Source organism: Equus quagga, chromosome 10 (assembly GCF_021613505.1).
Source record: "Equus quagga isolate Etosha38 chromosome 10, UCLA_HA_Equagga_1.0, whole genome shotgun sequence".
Taxonomy (NCBI): Eukaryota; Metazoa; Chordata; class Mammalia; order Perissodactyla; family Equidae; genus Equus; species Equus quagga.
In genome coordinates, this window is record NC_060276.1 from 64,102,283 (window position 1) to 64,123,486 (window position 21,204).

The following is a 21,204-nucleotide window of genomic DNA, read 5'->3' on the forward strand; positions in this document are numbered from 1 at the left end:
AATTTAAGAATGCACGGGGCTATACTTCAATGTGGGAGTGTTATTTTAGTTGAACTGGCACAAACATGAAGAGTAACAATTATGGAGGAAAAGGGAAAGCTAACATTTGCTAAGTTTAAGGACTCAAAGGAATGCGATTGGTGTAGAGAGGATTTGGGGCAAGCAGGCTGCTATTTTGGTGTTCCTTAAATCATGCAACGTGGGGCCTTCCTTCAGCAAAAGCAGCTCTCTTCAGAATAGGGAATTAGCAACTCAGCTCGACACCAATAACAGACCTACATAACCAAGTGGCTGTGGCTAGTTTGTCTTTCTATCCCAATGCTCAGGCCAAGGAAATAACAGCAGCAACCATTCACCATTGTTTCTGGCACTTTGGAAACATTACGTCAATTACTAAGAAGCTCACGATTCTGCAAGGTAGGTATTATTATCCTCATTTTGCACTTGAAGAAACGGAGGTTCAGTTAGGTTAAGCAACTTGCCCCTGATCACTGTGGTAGGCAGAAGAATGGTCCCTCAAAGATGCCCACATCCTAACCCCCAGAACCTGTAAATATGTTTTTACATGGCAAAAGGGATTTTGCAGATATGATTAAGGACCTTGAAATGGGGAAATTATTCTGGATTATCTGAGTGGACCCAATGTAATCACATGGGTCATTATAAGAGGGAGACAGAAGGGTCAGAGACAACAGTAGAAAACGTGACGATGGAAACAAGAGGTTGGAGCGATATGAGGGAGGGGCCCCGAGCCAAGGAATGTAGGTAGCCTCTAGAAGCTGAAAAAGGCAATGACCTGGATTCCTCTTAGAGCCTACAGAAGGAATACGGCCTTGCTGACACCTTGATTTTAGCCCTGAGACCCATTTCAGACTTCTGACCTCCAGAACTGTAAAATAATAAGTTTGTTTTGTTTCAACTTGTTAGAGCAGCAATAGGAAACGAATGCACCCAGCAGGTAAGTGACAACTGGGATTTTGCAAATAGAACTGATGGGCTCCAAAATCAGTGCTATTCCCATCACTACGGGGATGCAGCACTTTTAAAGAAACAGTGGATACAAAAGTGGAAGGTAAAAAGCTGCAAGAAGCAAGAAGAGCTTAGGAGAGCTGATCCTAGGGTCTGCTTGCCCCAAAATAACTTCTTCCACATGGCTTGATGTTTTTCATTACAATAGTGATAAAGTTATTTGGATTAAAAAATAGCCTTTTCAAATACTTCCAGCCAGATCTAAAGGTCATTGGCACTTTAGGATGGATTAACTTAATCTCAGTTTTCCTCCTATTACTTGGTGATAATAACTGCAATGAAGAAACTGAAGTTTTTATTGGGTGAAGTGAAGCAAGTAATGTTAATATAATGGCAGCTCTTCAGTTTATAGACAGGCCTCGGGGTGGCGGACAGGGTCTGACAATGAAAAGCTGGGGGCCAGTCGAGGGTAATAGGTACATAGTGCCTTAAAGACTACTCAGCCTATTTCAAACTTTTCCAGAGATAGGACCGACTGTATGCAAGTTTTCAGATTTCTTAAATTGCATGAGATGCTATTTATACTAGCAACTTCACTTACACCTTGTCCTCAAGAGCGTTGCCTTTCATCTTTCACTTTGAATTCATTTCTACAACTAGCGGTCACATCTATGAAGAGGCAGCCTTTAACCAAGTAGGGCTCACTGGCCCTGGCCAAATTTGTGAAAAAGGCAGCTCTAGCTCTCTGGTGTCTGTTTTAATTTTAGCAGATGCCTTAACCCAGCAAGCAGTCCCTAAAGGAAGGTTTCCTGGTTTTTTGTTTTGCTTTTGTCTGGAAAGTTCTGAAATCTCAGCTGGGATGTTGCTATCACTGCACGTCCTTCTCGGAGATTCATCAAGACGCCAACAGGACAGGGAGGTTGGCCAGCTAAGAGGAAGTCTCGGGGGTTTTACTCTTACGTTTCTATTTCCAACCCTACCTCATCACCCAAAAAACATCCCAAGGATTTGTGTGTGTGTGTGTGTGTGTGTGTGTGTGCGCGCGCACGGCGGGGGGGGGGGGGGGGGACGAAAATTAGTTTTTCCTTACAAATAAGTTTAAAACCCTTTCCTTAACTCAAAGAAGCGTTCGGTATGGGGATGTATTTTGGGTGGGATCCTCGAACACCTTGTATAGGGCTCCCCAAATGCAAGAAAAGCTCTCGTCTCCGTTTAGCTCATTTGGTGTAGACAATCTATGAAGAATGTGTTAGAGACTACAAAGGCAGGGAGGACAATTATATTCCTTTCTTTGTTTCTCATTCTCACTAAATGCTGCAGCAGGGGAAGTGGAGTCTGAAGGAAAACAGACTTCTTCCCAGCCACTCTTAGCAAATGCACGGCGCTTCCTCCAATCTTGTCCCATTGTTAACAGAAAAAAAAAAAGCCCTAAAAACACAGAGTAGTTTGGAACTGCTTGCAGGTAGAGGAGTTAGATGATTTAACAAAAGAGACACTTACAAAAACCATTTTTTTTACAATACTATAATTATAAAGTTGAAGGCACATCCTTGGCAGAAATATGATCAATTACATGCTTATGGAAAAACAAACTACTGAATATCTTGACTATAGTAGATGATTATTGCACGACATCGTCCACTGCTGTTTTGGGTACCAAAAAATCAATGTTTAACAATGTTTAGTTAAACATTTCTTTAACTAAAAACATAAGGTTGAGACACCTGGTTTTGGCTACAAAAGACATTTATTATCAATGCCATTACCGAAGCTCTTTTAATTGAAGAACAAGAATTCATTCTTTTGTGCTTTATCTGGTTACTCAAACGTGATAAACTTTCAGAGGGAATACAGAAATTTAGTGTAAAAATAGCTAATAATTTGGCATGAATCTATATATTTTTATATTTGGTAAAAATTTTTTAAAATATAGAAAAGTAGGAAATAAACAAAAAATCCAAAGGGAGTGATTCCAGGAATGTTTTTATTCTTATTAAAATAACCAGTAACCAGATGCCTCACCCAAAGAAAATAACAAAATAAAGTAAAATAAATATTAAGGAAAATAATTTTAAAGCAAGATCCACAAGTAATGGAAAAAAATTCTCTAAGAACATATATTCTTGATTTTAAGCTGTGTACATAAAAGATATGCACGCTTAAATTTTTGGAAACGTCTTGTCTACAGTACTATTTTAAGCATTCTGAACAAAGAATACATGTGAAAAAAGAATAACTTTTTAAAAGTTAAAGCACAATATAAAATTATTTGTTCACAAGGCATCAAATCTAACACTTGAAAATGTTGATACTAAACTGGGAAAAATAACATTTCTATTTTCACAACTAACAACCATACTTCTTTAGAGTACAACACTAAACGCTCTAGTTGTGTTTTAACCTTTAAAATTCAAAAGGCATCTTTGGATACTTAAGATAAGAGGTGCCTCACAGTTGAGTCTGAACCAGCACTGGATACCAAAACGTCCTTGTTATCTTCAGACTGAGGGCATGGTTGCTGAGTGACGACAGAAGAGTGTTAAAGGAACAACAAATAAAGAACTTTAAATATTCAAACATCAAATTCAAATATAAATCCATTTTCCTACTATATGGTAATGTGTGTGTGTACATATGTGTGTGTGTGTCTATGAACAGACACACACACACATTTATAAAACTTGTTCTCACTGATAACTAGTTACTTAAAGCTAATTACTAACTGAAAGCAATGTTTTTGATCCCCTCCATATATCAGCTCTCTCCTTGTGTGAATATAGCTGCTCTATAAAGCTAATGGGAGTTCAGGATTGTAAATGAGACTTGCTGTGGAGGATTTAAAGATGGCTACAGATAGTTAAAGCAGGATTCTTTCTAAACAGGATGTTTTCTGTTCTGGTAGTAAGGGCTGAATTATATCCTTGATTTTTCCCAGACTGTAGCCTGCTCTTCTCACATGTGGGTCCCTTGGCATGTGGGGCGAAGAGGACAGCTGAAACACACACATAATAATAATAGTAGTCATATTAGCTGTTTCTTCTACAAGAAACAAGTCGTGGTATGATGGGACAGTGGAATTAAAATAAGAAACAAATATTAGAATTCAAACTGGAAGCATGGAAGATGGCATAGGCATTGGTCTAAAAAAGAGCCTACACATACAAACACATTCATATTTCATTAAAATGGGTTTGCCTTTCTAGATTAATAGCACCTTCACCAAAAGTTTCAGTTCTCTCTTTAAGATAGCTGAGATAAAAAATGAAATCTTTTCCACAACTGAAAAGATAGCATGGAATAGTGCTGTAAACTTTTTTGTGTGTGTATGAAAGAATAAGAGAGAAAGGAAGTAGGAGAGGAAGAAACCCATCCCCCACTCCCACCTGATTTTTAGAGTCTGCCCTAAAAAATGATTTTTAGTATTACTGACCTCAAGGGGAGAAAAGAACTAACGTTTACTGAGAACAAATCCTATGTGCTAGGCATTGTGCTAGCAGCTTTACATATGACAATAGGAACAAAATATTTAGGAACTTATGAATTCTCTTCACTTACATATTCTGTATATGAAATCCATCTTGCAATTAACAAGGAAATTTAAATAGTGATGTAAATATCAGATCTCTGACCAGTATATTAACTCCCAGGCACTCACAGGGGAATTTCTAAACTTATATGACAATGAGAACAAGCCTTGAATTTGCCAACCACACTAACTAGCGAGTGCAAATGTTTTAGACCAGAGAAAAGTATAGATTTGGCTAAAAGGCATCACAACCAAGGAAAATTCTCACATCTGTATAACATCTTGTATTTTTTGGTAAAAGCAGCTTTGTGTAATAGCATTATTTTAAAGTCCTTTTGAGAGGTTATTTAAAACACCAAAAGATAATTAAAATTTAGCAAATTATGTACACCAGCTAAGGTCTTCTATTCTCTCCAAAAAAGGACAAATTTAGTGTATCCAGGTAATTTTATATGACCCATATATGTTAAAGATAGTAGAGTTAATCATCGAAAAAATCAACTGTGGAAGAGGCTCAAAATCTTAAGTTTCTGGACTGAGGCCAATGGACAGACTACACTAAGGACAATTTACAGCTTAGCAGGAGCCACTTGAAAGCTTCACAGAGCTACGGAGTCATTGAAGGAAGAATCTGATATATTTTTTACAACAATGGAAAGGTGGGGAGCAGGGAACCCTATGGCTCCTTAAGGTCTTTTGAGCTACAAGATAAAGAAAGGGACAAGATATTGGAAAAGTTGTCAGTTATTTTTATCAATAAAAAAACACCTACATTTAGCTCACTCAAAATAAGGTAACAAAGGAAAACAGACTGGGGCATCTAAGAAAGCAACTGGAAAGACAAAGACGCAAGGAGAATAAGGGGGGAAGAAAGCCTGTAATAAATAAGGCACATCTATTTTTAAACAGTTTCTACAATTTTCCTTCTAAAACTAGATGCTTTATACAGTGCTCTGAAAGCCACTGCTCCCCAATGTGGCAGGGATGAGGGCTCAAGAATCTCCTCAAAATCATGCTCCCAAATCTGCAAATTTTTAATTTCCTTTTTTTTTGAGGTGTTTTTGGTCAAATAAAAAATTTTCTATCACTTTGGCAATAATTTGGCAATCTTCAACTGTAGGGCTTATTGTAAACCTCACCAGTCTACCTTATCTGTTACTAGTGAAAACAAAAAATACTGGAAATTTATTTTAAATAAAGCTAGGTTCAGAGCTGATGCCCTGAAAAAGATATTTTTGCCATTAGACAAATACAATTCAAATGGAATCCCTACCGTAAGAGCATGAAACCAACATAACATCCTCTTGCAATATTCTGAAAAGCTAAGGTGACATTATGAATGCTGTGTCAGTGCATAATAACATCAGCTAGTAGCACTCTTTGTGGCCTGTTACAATGCAGTGTCGTCATCTTCCCTGCAGTCTCCCACCAGGAGTGAGTGCTTGTCAGGTTCACTGGTACCAATGCTGTTTAGGGACCGTTTATCAGACAGTAGTGAGTTTATGGAGGCTCTGCTGTAATTAACAATCCGGTCCAGCAAACCCAGTTTAGGAGAATTTCTTGAGGTGTCATCTATTCCAACATGAACGCTGATTTCTGAAGGACTTTTCTGTCCCATCTGGCTTCGGGCATGCAGTTCGTAATTCTCATAAGTTGGTTTCCTATAACTGGACACATGCAAAAGTATACTAGTTTGAAATAACCAAATGTGAACTAGATGCTTGTTACATTCAAAAATGAAAAAAAAATTTGCCTGGTATGAAATGTACAAAGGCGGTCCCTGCTAGCAGAGTAGCTCAAAAGGAATGTGTTGAGTCACATGACCAAATATCCTACTTGTCAGAGCCAATGTACTAGACTTTACCCCACACAGTACTTGTGGTTGCTATTTATAGACTACAGGCATACCTCGTTGTATTACACTTCGCTTTATTGTGCTTTGCAGATAACTGCATTTTTTACGAATTGAAAGTTTGTGGCAACCCTGCGTTCAGCAAGTCTATCGATGTCATTTTTCCAACAGTATTTGCTTGCTTCGTGTCTCTCTCACATTTTGATGATTCTTACAATATTTCAAACATTTTCATTATTATTATATTTGTTATTGTGATTTGTGATCTTTGATGTTACTATTGTAATTGTTTTGGGATACCACGAACCGTGCCCATATAAGACAGCAAACTTAATAAGTCTTGTGTGTGTTCTGACAGCCCCACCTACAGACCATTTCCCCATCTCTCTCCCTCTTCTTGGACCTTCCTATTCCCTGAGACACAACAATATTGAAATTAGGCCAATTAATAACCCTACAATGGCCTCTGAGTGTTCAGGTGAAAGAAAGAGTTGCATGTCTCTCACTTTAAATCAAAAGCTAGAAATGATTAAGCTTAGCGAGGAAGGCACGTTGAAAGCCGAGATAGGGCAAAGCTAGGCCTCTTGCACCAAACAGTTAGCCAAGTGGTGAATGCAAAGGAAAAGTTCTTGAAGGAAATTAAAAGTGCTACTCCAGTCAACACATGAATGATAAGAAAGCAAAACAGCCTTATTGCTGATATGGAGAAAGTTGATCAAACCAGGCACAACATCCCCTTAAGCCAAAGCCTAATCCAGAGCGCCCTAACTCTCTTCAATCCTATGAAGGCTGAGATTGGTGAGGAAGCTGCCGAAGAAAAGTTTGAAGATAGCAGAGGTTGGTTCATGAGGTTTAAGGAAAGAAGCTGTCTCTACAACATAAAAGTGCAAGGTGAAGCAGCAAGTGCTGATATAGAAGCCACAGCCAGTTCTCCAGAAGAGCTGGCTAAGACAATTAATGAAGGTGGCTACACTGAACAGCAGATTTTCCATGTAGACGAGACAGCCTCCTATTGGCAGAAGATGCCATCTAGGACTTTCATAGCTAGAGAGAAGTCAATGCCTGGCTTCAAAGCTTCAAAGGACAGGCTGACTCTCTTGTTAGGGACTAATGCAGCTGGTGACTTTAAGTTGAAGCCAATGCTCATTTACCATTCCGAAAATCCTAGGGCCCTTTAGAATTATGCTAAATGTACTCTGCCTGTGCTCTATAAATGGAACAACAAAGCCCGGATGACAGCACATCTGTTTACAACATCACTGACTGAATATGTTAAGCCCACTGTTGAGACCTACTGCTCAGAGAAAAAGATTTCTTTCAAAATATTACTGCTTATTTATAAGGTACCTGGACACTCAAGAGCTCCGATGGAGATGTACAACGCAATGAATGCTGTTTTCATGCCTACTAACACACATCCATTCTGCAGCTCATGGATCAAGGAGTAATTTTGACTTTCAAATCTTATTATTGACAAAATACATTTTGTAAGACTAGAGCTGCCATAGACAGTTATTCCTCTGATGGATCTGGGCAAAGTAAATTGAAAACCTTCTGGAAAGGATTCACCATTCTGGATGCCATTAAGAACATTTTTGATTCATGGGAAGAGGTCAAAATATTAACATTAACAGGAGTTTGGAAGAAGCTGATTCTAACCCTCCTGGATGGACTTTGAGGGGCTCAAGGCTTCAGTGGAGGAAGTAACTGCAGATGGGGTGGAAATAGCAAGAGAACTAGGATTAGAAGTGAAGCGTGAAGTTGTGACTGAACTGCTGCAATCTCATGATAAAACCTAACAGATGAAGACTTGCTCCTTATGGATGAGCAAAGAAAGTAGTTTCTTGAGATAGAATTTACTCGTGGTGAAGATGCTGCAAAGACTGTTGAAATGACAACAAAAGATTTAGAATATTACATAAACTTAGTTGATAAAGCAGCAGCAGAGTTTGAGAGGATTGACCCCAACTTTGAAAGAAGTTCCATCACGGAAAAAAATGCTATCAAACAGCCTCGCGTGCTACAGAGAAATCATTCATGAAAGGAAGAGTCAATTGATGTGGCAAACTTCACTGTTGTCTTATTTGAAGAAATTGCCACAGCCCACCCTGATCAGTCAGCAGCCATCAACATCAAGGCAAGACCCTCCACCATCAAAAAGATCACAACTGAAGGCTCAGATGATGGTTAGCATTTTTTAGCAATAAAGTATTTTTAATGAAGGTGTATACATTTTTTTTAGAGATAATGTTATTGCACACTTAATAGACTATATAACTATAGTGTAAACATAACTTTTACATGCACTGGAAAACCAAAAAAATCATGTGACTCCCTTTACTTTGGTGCTCTGGAACCAAACCTGCAATATCTCCGAGGTATGCCTGTACATAAGGTGATAATTACGTAGCTAACATTTATTATTAAGGGCAGTTTGGGCTTATCATTGATCAATACAAGAATAAAACCTACCAAGTCTGACTGTGGATGATAAAAGGAATATAAAATAGAAACATGAGCAAGCCATTATACTTACAGTTTCAGGAAGAGAGAAGAAAGTACTACTGAAACAGACGAGGCAGCCATTGCAGCAGATCCCATCCAGGGCTGCAAAACCAGACCAATGGGCATAAAAACTCCTAGGAAACAAGTTTGGATTAGTTGGAGCAGGCAATACTAAACAGATCACCAATGTGTTTCTAATATGTATATACAAATCATTTCCTTTTTTAATATTTATTCAGCAATTTACCCTTCCATTGGTGGAGATTTATGTCATTGCCATTTTTTCACTAATAGAGTGTTGCTGTGCACATTCTTGTACATGTCTCTCTGTACACGTGTTTGAGAATTTCTCTAAGGTGCATACCTAGAGATGAAACTGCTGGGTTATAACATGGGCACATCTTCAATGTTAGGTGGATATTCCTCAATTGCTCTCCGAAGTGGCTGCACCAGATCAGAGTCCCACCAATAGTGTATGAGAGTTCATGTTCTACAAACTTATCTTGCACTTGGTTTTGGTAGACATTCTAATATTTGCTCAAATGATGGAGATAAGATAGACTTATTGCACTTTAACTTTTTCATGTGCTTACTTTTCTACTTTTTGTAAAGTAATCATGTATTACTTGTATAATTTTTAAAAATTACTTGCTCCATGAATTAATCTCTTCAGACTTTGTTTTTTAACTCTTTGTCCTCTCAGCATTTGTGTATCCTTGTTGATAAACAGCTCTGTAATTGTTCTCATGTCATTTCATGTCCTTCTTTGGCTCTCAAACCAGAGAAAAAAAGAAGAAAGTGATAACTACTATGTTATTACCAACTCCTACCAAGCCCCCAAGTACAGGAGGTTATCAGATGCTTGTTAAACCATTCTAAATTTCTTTCTCTTGGTCATATTCCTTCATTCAATCTCTCTCTCCCATCTAGTCCCCAAATTTAAAAGAAAAACCTGCTGGCTATTAGAACGTTAAGGGAAGAGCAGAAAATTCTCTGTGACCTATAATTGCAACTATGTAACAAGACAAAAACTGATGCAGAGTAAAAAAGAGTGGAAGGGAATATACTAAAATGTTAACAGTAGTTGTGTTTGGGTAGTGAGATTAAAGGTAAATTTGTTCTTTTCAGCAAAAAATACATGAATAAGTAAATAAATATATATGTATGTGAGAGTATATGAAGAAAGAGATGAAGCAATGTGGCAAAATATTATTCATTGGTGAATTTAGGTGAAGGGTACAGAGGTTTTCATTGTATCATTTTTTCCTTGTTTATGTAGGTTTGAAAATTTTCAAAATATAAAGTTGGAGGTAAAAATAAGGTAAAATAAAATAAACCTGTCAGAATGTTTATACATTCTTGGCTATAATGAACATTGCTGAAAAATTATAACTGCTAATTTTAATATTACCTCTCACCACACCAGCAGGCTACATACAAAAACTGAGCTCAAAACTAAGAATAAGAAGACTAAAACTTCCAATATGGTAGGTCTGTAAGGACTTCAGAGAAAAAAGTAATACTCATTAACAGTCACATACCAGCAGCTATGGGAATTCCAACTAGATTATAAATTAGAGCGAAGACAAAATTTATCCGAATCCTCTTGACTGTCTTCCTTGATAAGTCAATACTTGCCACTACATCCAGAAGATCATTCTGAGAACAGAAATATTTGTGATATTAGTGAGAAACTCTAACTTAACTAGTAACTTTTGCATTTGATACTGTGTATACTGAAGATGATGTGTACCTTAGAGTAATATGTGCATTAACCACAAATTTCAGATATTGCTAAAAATTTGAGTCCGCCTTGGAAGACGTTTTTCAGGAATTTTTCTCAAGGTTCTGAAAATGCTTTTAGGTTGTATGTTGGTACAGGGATTAAATCTCGTTAAAATAACCTCAGCAAATATTTGTTGAAGATAATTTTATTATAAGTATATTCCCAAATTTTATTCTTCACTTTAGAAGCTTGTCATTCTCATTTGCTTTGGTGGATTGAGAAAGTCTGTAAGTAATCAGTAAGACTTCTTATACTGTCATCTCGAATTCTCCCAGTCTCAATGGCTGGGAGCACAGGAACTAGAAGGACAGAATCATTGTGCTCAACAGACTTTACGACGCTATCGCTGACCAGGTGGAGTAGTCTCACCCTCCTCAAAGTTCAGGCCACAGGACTTACCCTTATCAAAACCACATCGGCTGCTTCAATGGCTACATCTGTGCCTGTGCCAATGGCAATTCCAACATTAGCCATCGCCAGAGCTGGGGAGTCATTGATTCCATCTCCTACCATTGCTACCTGTTTCCCCTCCTCTTGAAGTTGCTTCACCTTAGCAACCTTGTGGGAAGGTAGAACTTCAGCAAACACCTTAGTAATGCCAACCTTTGTGAAGAAAAATACACTCAATGCATTTCAAGAAATGTTACTGAGCACCCGAAGTACAACTCAGCAATAATGAGCCATCATTTTCAACCCACTAGATGTCCAAATTTTAAAAAACTGATAACGTTCAGTGACAGTAAGGATATGGAGAAATTAGCTCTCTTATACGCTGTTGGTGGGTGTGTAAATTGGTAGCATCTTTTTGGAGGGCATTTGACAGCATCTATCAAAGTGTGCACATCATTTGGTTTAGCAATTCAACTTTTAGATATGTTTTGGACATACTGGTATATGTACAAAAAGATGTATGTCCAGGGATGTGCATTACTGCTCTGTTTGTAACAACAAAATTTTCAAAACCACATAAATGCCCATCATTAGGGAAATGGTTAAATAAATTATGATACATCTATACCATGGAATTCCATGCAGCAATGTAGAAAGAATGAAATAACCTTATATGTTCAGACATGGACAAAGCTGCAAGGCATATATATTTTTATGTAAAAAAAAGCAAACTTCTGAACAATATGTACAAAAATGATCCAATTTGTGCTGAAAATAACAAGACTATACATTGGTACATGAATATATATGCACATGAAAACGTGTGAAGGGTAGGACTGGGCAGGGAGCTTGAGAAGTGACAAACTTTTTACTTTATATCCTTCTGTATTTTTTTATACAAGTATGTATTCATATATTACTTGTGTTATTTAACACAAAGAGGAGAAGGCATTCCAAAGTAGAAAAGAGTAACATGAGAAAAGTTTTGGAGGTAAGGCAAATGTGGAGGTCAACAGCAGAAAAATAATACGTCAAAGTGGTGCATTAGGAAGATGGTTCCATCAGTGGTGTTCAGGATGGACTAGAAAGGGAAGTGCATGGAGCTATTGCTGTATTTTAGGCATAAGAGGATGAGAGCCTGGCTTAGGCGGGCTGCACTAGTGAAGAACATGAGCAACCTTTCAGTGGAAGCATCAAGAGAAACTGGTGTATGGTGTCGCTCGGGCATCTCAGAAACTAAGCAAATAGCTTTTTACTTATAACAGTAACACACAAAGCCCAAAGTCCTTCCCACACAGCATGCCAGTTCTTCCTGAAGGAACCAGATATAGCCACACAATGATAATGATGATAATAGGTAATATAAATTTTTTTAGTATCTGAAGGCAAGAAAGAAAATGTACATGAAGAATTAGAAATACTCCCAACCCAACAATCAAGTAAACCAATTACCTGAGAAGCAATAGACCGAGCTGTTTTACTGTTGTCTCCAGTCATCAGAACTACTTCTAAGCCCATCGATTTCAGAGTATGGACAGCCAATTCTGCTTCAGGCTTCACTGTATCAGCAATAGCTATCAAGCCACACAGCTCGTCTAATATAGGAGCACCAGAAAATAACAGAGTTTGAAATATGTTGAAAGCACAATAATATTCTGAGTTAAAATTTCAGAATGAAATGAATTTTGTTAAGTTATTTGGGGCTTGGCTTAACTCAAAATATCTCCTAGCCCACAGAGACTTTATACCACAAGCCCTGAGACAAATCTTCCCATTTGCTTATGAAAATGTCACAGTGAGGCAGGGGTTACTAATGAAGGTAGTAATAGGAAAATGCGAAGAGAGACCTTACTGGATACTAAAAGACTCTTTCTTTCCTTAGAGAAGTATTAGCCAATAGCCCCAAACACTTAAGCTAATTTAAAGGAAAATGAAACTGAAAACTAATGCCTTTTGTTTCTTTTTAAGGTGAAGGAGGTGGATGGAGACAAAACTGGCATTTTATACTGGGAAAAAAAAATTACCACAAGTAGCTATTTTATTTTAAAAACAAAAGTAAATGGTATTTTCTGCTTCTTCCTGGACCTAAAAAGGCCATACTAAGCTAGTGCCTTCATACTTAGCAAGGATTATAAATGTTGACTAATTAATCTCACAGCTAGAAATCTACCCTAAGAAATAATTTAACAAAAGAAAACACCTAAAACCTCAAAGACGCTTACCTGTAGCATTATTCACAATAATGAAATATTAGGAATAGCTTAAATTTTCAACAAGGGAATGATTAAATTAATCACAGTGTATAAGCTGGCGAAATTATGCAGCATTAAAATGAAATTGGAGGGGCTGGCACTGAGGCCGAGTGGTTAAAGTTGCACCTGTACCACTTCAGCAGCCCCAGGTTCCCAGGTTTGGATCCTGGGTGCGAACCTACTCCACTCATGAAGCCATGCTGTGGAGGCATCTCACATACAAAGCAGAGGAAGACTGGCACAGATGTTAGCTCAGGGCTTATCTTCCTCAAACAAAAAAAGAGGATGATTGGCAACGGATGTTAGCTCAGGGCAAATCTTCCTCACATAAAAAATTAAAAATAAATAAATAAATAAAAATAAAATTGGAAAATAGTATTAAATAAAATAAAGCAAAATAAAATAGTATGTGTACAAAGGATTTTAAACTTTTATTCAACTTTACTGAGGTAGAATTTACATACAATAAAATGCACCCATTTAAAAACAGTATATGTACTAATATTGTAATTCTGTGTATATATATATACACACACACACACACACACACACAAACCAGAAATGGAATACATACAATTAAAACTGACACTGTGTTAGGATGATGAGATTATGGATATTATTTTACTTTGCTATTACTTTAATGTTACGTTATTTTTAGGTTTTAAAAAAATTCTTGATTACCTTTTTTTAAAAACACAGGCTAGAGAGGAAAATAACAAAGCCAGGCAAATGCAAGAGAATTTTAAATTAAATTAAGTTAATGCTAACATTTTCACTTTGCATTGAGGCTGCTTTCGAATAACCCTCATAGTTCAGAAATTTCTAAAAACACACATAAAACAGTAAGTGAGATCACAACACTGAGTCATAGTGTACTTATGGAAAACCTTACCGTCAACTGCCACCAATACAGCAGTACGACCTTTTCTCTCATGTTCATTCATAGAATCATCTACATCGTTGTTAATGACAAGACCATTTCTAATCATCCACTCCCGGTTACCAATGAGGACTTTGTACTGCTGAGAATTAAGAGAATCTGACAGAAAGTAGAGAAATAACATTTCGTGAGCTTGTTTAATATTTATAACAACCCTGTGAAGCACATTCTTCCTGTCTAACTTTGCACAGTCATTACACTGTATTTTTGATAGAACACAGCCTACAACAGTGATTTCCAAATTTTCCAGGAACACACTCCGTTCTTCCATGCCTCTGGGCCCTTGAACATGTTGCTGCCTCCACCTGGAATGTCCTTACCCTTCCTCTCCAAATACCAAACTCCATCATATTCTTCAAGAGCCAGTTCAAACGTTACTTTCTTGGTGAAGCTTTCTTTTTGACCTTCCACAGAAATTGAATTAAATTCAAAATATTTATTGTGCATCAGTAACTGAATGTGATTGGACAAAAACATACAACCACACTGACGTCTCATTTTAAACATGTGGCCACTTTAAGTGGGCCCTTAGTACTCTCTGGCAATTCTCATTTCCCTAGTCCATTCATTCTCCATTCCTTCTAGATGGCTATTTTATACCTTCTCTTCTCTCACTCTCATACCAGATGACTCTGCTTCCTACTTCAGAAAGAAAAGAAAAGCAACCAGAAGAGAACTTCCACAAGCCCTCATTACCACATCTCCCCAGCTCCCTGTGCCTGTGTACACATTAATCTAGCGTCCCTTCTCTTATCATAAACTGTCCCTGCTCCTATTTAAGGCTGACCTCTCCACCTGCGCACTACGTCCCCCTCCTTTGCCTATTCTAGAAATCTCTCCAACAAGTCTCCCTTCTCTCTCCTGCATGATCAAATTTTCTATCCCTGCTGTACATAGTCCTATCTTTTAAAAAAACCTCACTTACCTCTCTAGCTACTGCCCCATTTCTCTGCTTCTGTACAGAGCAAAACTTCTTGAAAGGGTTGTCTCTATTGGCTGTCTCCAACTCATATCTTTCTATTCTCTTGTGAACCCACTCAAATAAAGCTTTTGTCTCTACTACTCCAAAGAATTGTTCATAAAACACACCAATGACCTTTAATTAACCTAATGGCTAATTCTCAGTCCTCACCTTACTCACCCTATTAGCAGCATTTAACACAGTGGATCACTCTCTCCTTGAAACACTTTCTTCGCTTCACTTCTAGAACAACACGTTCTTATGAGTTACCTCCTCACTCACCACTGCTTCTCAGCCTTCTTTGCCGATCTTTCCTCAGCTCCTTGACCTCTTAATTTGTGGTGTTACAGGGCTCAAACCTTAAACCTCTTTTCCCCCTCTATCTACCGTCACTCTTTGGTGATCTTATCAGTCTCAGGGCTTTAAGTACCATCTCTATCAGCGCTGTCCGATAGAACTTTCTGTGATGATGGAGATGTTCTGTATCTGCTCTGTTCAGTACAGTACCCACTAACATTATGTGGCTATTGAGTGCTGAAATGTGGCTAGTATGGTTGAAGGGCTGAATTTTAAATTAAATTAAATTTTAATGAATTTAAATTTAAATAGTCACATGTAACTAGTGGCTACCAGATTGGACAGCACAGACGTATATGTAGATGACTCCCAAATCTCTACGCCCAACCCAGTCTGTGTCTTTGAACTCCAGACTTGTGCAGCCGACTGCCTAGTTGATATTTCCATTTATATGGCATCTCCACTTGAATACGTAAAAGGCACTCAAACTTAACATGTCAAAAACCAAACTCCTGATCAGTTTTCCTCAATACTGCCCCTCTTGTGGTCTTCCCCATCTTATTGAAATGGTAACTCCATTATTCTAAATTGCTTAGGCCACAAACCTTGGCATAATTCTTGACTCCTGTTTCTCTCATACCCCATATCCAATCTGTGAGATAATCTGTCAGACAGCTCTCCCTTCAAGACAGATCCAGAATTTGACCACTTCTTATGACCTTTACGGTTACCACACTGGTCCAAGCCACCATTATTTTTCACCTGGATTATGATGAAAGTCCACTAACTCGTCTCCCTGCTTTCGCCCTTGCCCCCATCCCCACCTCCAGTGGTATATTTTCACCAGAGCAGCCAAGGTAATACTTTTAAAACATCAAGTCAGATTCTGTCACTCCTATACTCAAAACTCTCCAATGGCTTTCCATCTTAAGGTAAAAACCAAAGTCCTTTCAACGTCCTTACACAATCTAGTCCTGCCCTACCTCTCTGACCTAGTCTCTTATCCCCTTCCCACTCATTTATTCTGTTCTAGCCATGCTGTTCTCCTCGCTTTTCCTCCAACTAGTCAAGCACATTCCTAATTCAAGGCTTCTGTACTTAACGCTCCTCCTGCCTGGAACACTCTTGTCACAGATATTCACATAGCTTTCTCTGTCCCCCTCCTCAGGTTTTTGCTCAAATACCACCTTCTCAATGAGGCCTACCCTGATTATCCTATATAAAATAGGACCGGCTACTCCCAGCATTCCCTATATCCCTTACCCTTCTTTATTTTCCTCCATCAGACATACTACATTTTCTTATTTATTTGCTCATGTCTTGTGTTCTCCCACCCGGAATGTAACCTCCATGAGACAGGGACTTTGTATATTCTGCTCACTGCTGATTCTTTAGTGTCTTGAACAATGCTTAATAAAAGCTGTCAAATGAATGAAATTACTATGTGTCAGGGTACTTGATACTAAAAGTTCATAGACAAATAAAGAAATTGCAGTTTAATAGAATTAGGCAGGTAAATAAAGAACGATCATGCAGTGTACTTAGCACAATACAAAGATTAAGTATAGTTATAATTTAAAAAGAAGAACAAATGTCTCTGCCTATGTATGTCAGTCAGTGAAGGCTTCACTGAAGAGAGACGTGAGCTAAGTCTTAAAAGATGAAAAAAGCTCATGAGGTAGATGCTGTTGTGGACAACAACGTTAGCCAGAGAAAAGAGTAAATGAAATGATCTAAAAAGCATGAAATGACAAGATGTAAGGAGGAATTATAAGTAGCTCTGTATGGACAGAACACAGAGTACATTGGGGGCCGTGGAAGAAGACAAGATGGGTGGTGCAGGGAGGCAGGAAATGCATCACGGGCAACAGATCTTGAACAAAGTCCAGAGACTGAACTTTGTCCTGTAGGAAAGAGAGGACCAGTAAAGCCGGGATCCTTAACAGAATTCCACGGATGAGCTTTAGGATATATGCAAACCTCTGAAACAGAAATTTTCTGAGGGGTAGGCAGTTTTCATCACATTCCTCCAAAAGTTTATGATTCAAAAATAAATTATGAGCCACTGTAATAAAAGGTATTAGTTAGAAAGTGATATAATCTAATGTGCATGTTAGCAAAATCACTCGAGCATAAATGGGTGGGAAGGTGCTGGAACACTTAGGTGGGTATATCGTGTCTTGGGGCAGATGGATAGAACAACAAGAAACTCAGGAAAGAGGCCTTGGCTAGACATATGGACTTGGAAGTGGTAGTGGAAGCCTACAGGTGGTAGAATAAGTGATAGGCATGAATGAGATTCTACAGAGAGAGCATGTAAAATGAGAAAAAGCCAAGAACAAAACCCTGAGGACACCCAACATTCAAAAGCGGGAGAAAAGAGGAATCAGAGGAGGATTAGAAGAAACAGCCAGAAAGACGAGAGGAGAATCTAGAGAAAGCAGGGTCATGGAATCAGGGGAAGGAAGAGTTTTAGGAAGGAAGGAATGTCAACACTGTCAAATGCTTTCATGAGGTCAAGCAGGAGGAAGACTGAGAAGTGACCACTGGAGAGGGTACTGAATAAGGTAATCAGTGGACACAGAAAGAATAGTTTCAGTGGTACGGATGGGGCAGAAGCCAGACTGCAGTGAATAAGTGAATTCAGCAAGCCTAGACTACTCTTTCTAGAAGCTTGGATATAAAAGGAAAGAAAGACAGATAGGACAAAATCTAAATGGGAATACAGTGATTTTGATGGAAGAAATGTTTATATGTTTAGGAGAAGAAGCTACTACAAAAGAGAGTTGGAAAATAAAGAAAGCATACACAACAGAGAGTGAGGCCCCTGAGGAATAAAGAGAGGGTGGGATCTAGAGCAAAGATGAGGGGATTCATTAGGCAAGATGAGGGATATCTCTTCCCCTGAAAAAGGAATCATTTTGGGAAAAAAAAAAAAAAAAAAAAGAAAAATGAAGGAACACATTCATTTTTGACATCTCAAAAAAAATGTCTGAGAACTTTAATTTATATGTGAAAAATAAGTCAGATAATTTGCTTAGGGAAATAGGGGGAAGGTCACAGGATCTTGTGAGGGATATAAAAAGTTTAGAGTAGCTGTGGTGAGAAATAAAAGAAAGATGGCTGAACTGAGATGGAAGATCGGCTAAGGCTAGACTTCATCACCCTATAGTGGAATCAAGGAGCACAGTTGGGAAATGTTCTTGAGTCACATGAGTGAAGTGATCAGGAGGCCTACGGTAAAACTGATTTGAGAGAATGAAACTATGATGTCAATTTTTGTTTCTTATATAACATTTCAGGATTATAAAGTCAGATATCTATTAATAACTGTCCCATAATTGGTACTACAAAGAAAATTGAGTTACTTGAGAGCTGGGCATCAATAATTATGGAAGATGAAGTGGATGGCTGTTCATTACTTGCATCAATTTGAACCAGGGATGCATTTTTAATATTATTTTCCTCTATCTTCCAGTTATTCTTATGCAGGAATCCTTCAATATTGGTGACTTTGCAGCTAATACCACAGCCTGGCACAACCTGGAAATCTGTGCAGGTACCCAAGGTTTCAGTGTTCAGCTCCTAAGAAACAGAAACAGAAGGATTTCGTCTGCTGTTCTAATAATTCAAGGTCATCATTAGCAAGATCAAGATTACTGCTGGTTAATTCCAAACGTTTAGACGCATGCTACATGCCTGGTTAATTCTAAATGCTTAGAATAAAACTGTCAATTATCATGGCCTATCTGACAGTGGATTTTGATATAATGTTTGTAAAACGTTCAAAGTTACAGGAGAACATCAGAGTCCTTTGTTTTAATCTCACTCTCTAAAATTTATACCAAGTTTAGGAAAAGAAAACGTGGGAGGTTTATCAATATTCTCCACCCTTTCCCATAGAGAATTACAAGTTAAATATTTAATTCTATTGTCAAGTCAGATTTTCTATTCAGCACAGGGCAAAGGGTAACAAAGAATAGCGCCTTTAGTTACCAGAGTGCCTCTCTAGTATGATTCTGTGGCCTTGGTAAGCCAAGTAAGAATTCTGGTGGGCATCACTGTTTCCTGGCTCTTTTTATCTTCATGTTCTCTGTTGTTTGATTTGAGTGTAAAGAAGCCATGTCAGTAACAGTTAATAGGTAAAAAGGAGAGAACGAATAAAGAAATGGCAACACCAATGGTACAAATTGCCACATTTTAATTGTAAAATTATATGAGATAATTTACAAAGAACTTGTACAAATCAATGTGAAAAAGGCAAACAATCCTATGGAAAAACAGGCAAAGGATACAAGCAGACAGGTTGCAGAAAAATAAATTCAAATGGCCAAAACATGAAAAGATGCTAAACCTTATTAACAATTAAGGAAATGCAAAGCAAACCAGTGAGCAAATATTTTTTCTTATTAAATTGGAAAAAATAAAGTATTGGTAAGAATGTGGGGAAATGCACACTCCAATTTGCAGAAAGTATAAACTGATACAACCTTTCATGTGGCTGTTGGTAATATTTCTCCTGTTGGCACTGGTAATATTCATCAAAATTTAACTGCATGTATCCTTTGCTCTAGCAATTGCCTCGATAGGCATTTAACATAGAGACAAACTTGCAAAAGCTGATAAGCATGTTAAGTATACATTGTAAGAGCCAAAAAACCAATCATATAATAGAATACAAGATAGCCATTAAAAATAACAAGGCACATCGATATGTCCTGATACGTAAAAATCATTCAATAAAAGAAAAAAGTTACCAAGACTGGTCCCTGTGTGACCTTTCTATGTAAAGTTTAAACAATAATAAATGCATATATATTGGTATCTCCATTAAAAAATGGTTAATAGATGTACACTTTTCTGAATATACTAAAAATTACTGAATTGTACACTTCACAACGGTGAACCTAATAGTATGTGAATTGTATCTGGTTAAGCTGTTATTTAAAAAGACTGTTACCACTCGTTAAGCTTTGGAGAGAGGAGTTATGGAAGGCGGGGAATGAGATATCCCTTTCTTATTACGTAACTCTGAACCAGCTGAGTTTTCCTACCATAAATATGTATTACTTCTATTTTAATTTTTTAGTCAACAGGGGGTTATCTGTGTGGCATAATTATAGTTAATTTCTGTTTTCATCTTTACACTTTTCTGTATGAAGAAACTAAGATACATTATAAAATAAAATGAGAAAATACAAGTCTCTCTAGCCTTATACCAACTATATATATATATAATATATATATATATGTACATCATAGTCAAACATAGTTTCTATTTGGTCTGGATAATTCTTATAGGAGATGACTACATTAATAAACAAGGGAAAAATTGTACCTTCTTGCAGTATTTCGTTATGGCTGCTCCTAGAGGGTGTTCGCTGTTACTTTCAGCAGTTCCCACAATAGCCAGGATCTTATTGCGTGACATTCTGTTACTTTCCACTAGAACCTTTACTTGATTCACTACTGGGGTTCCATGGGTAATGGTTCCAGTCTTATCAAATACCACTACCTTTACCTGTGAGAAAATAAAAATATCATGCACCTATATGACTTGATAATCCTTAATATCACCTTTCCATAAATGAGAAAAGGTTTACTTTGACAAACAGATTACTATTTTGTTTCTTAATAAACTGACCTTTGACTTAATTGGACTTAATGAACTGTCTTTGGGAGAACAAAAGGAAGGGGGGTAAGGGAAGAAATAGCCCTCCCTTGCA

General features: G+C 37.6%; 1 protein-coding gene across 1 annotated transcript in view; it reads right to left on the reverse strand.

The window, feature by feature from the left end:
• Positions 1-2,483: 2,483 nt before the first annotated feature.
• ATP7A (ATPase copper transporting alpha) overlaps positions 2,484-21,204 on the reverse strand; it is a 132,073-nt gene continuing 113,352 nt past the window's right edge. Inside the window, exons 16-23 of the mRNA XM_046673056.1 lie at positions 20,817-20,999; positions 18,847-19,063; positions 14,173-14,319; positions 12,481-12,623; positions 11,038-11,241; positions 10,394-10,511; positions 8,884-8,986; positions 2,484-6,162 (exon numbers count right to left, since the gene is read on the reverse strand). Of these exons, the coding sequence (XP_046529012.1) occupies positions 5,886-6,162; positions 8,884-8,986; positions 10,394-10,511; positions 11,038-11,241; positions 12,481-12,623; positions 14,173-14,319; positions 18,847-19,063; positions 20,817-20,999 (1,392 nt within the window). The 3' untranslated portion in view covers positions 2,484-5,885. The remainder of the gene's footprint in view (positions 6,163-8,883; positions 8,987-10,393; positions 10,512-11,037; positions 11,242-12,480; positions 12,624-14,172; positions 14,320-18,846; positions 19,064-20,816; positions 21,000-21,204) is intronic.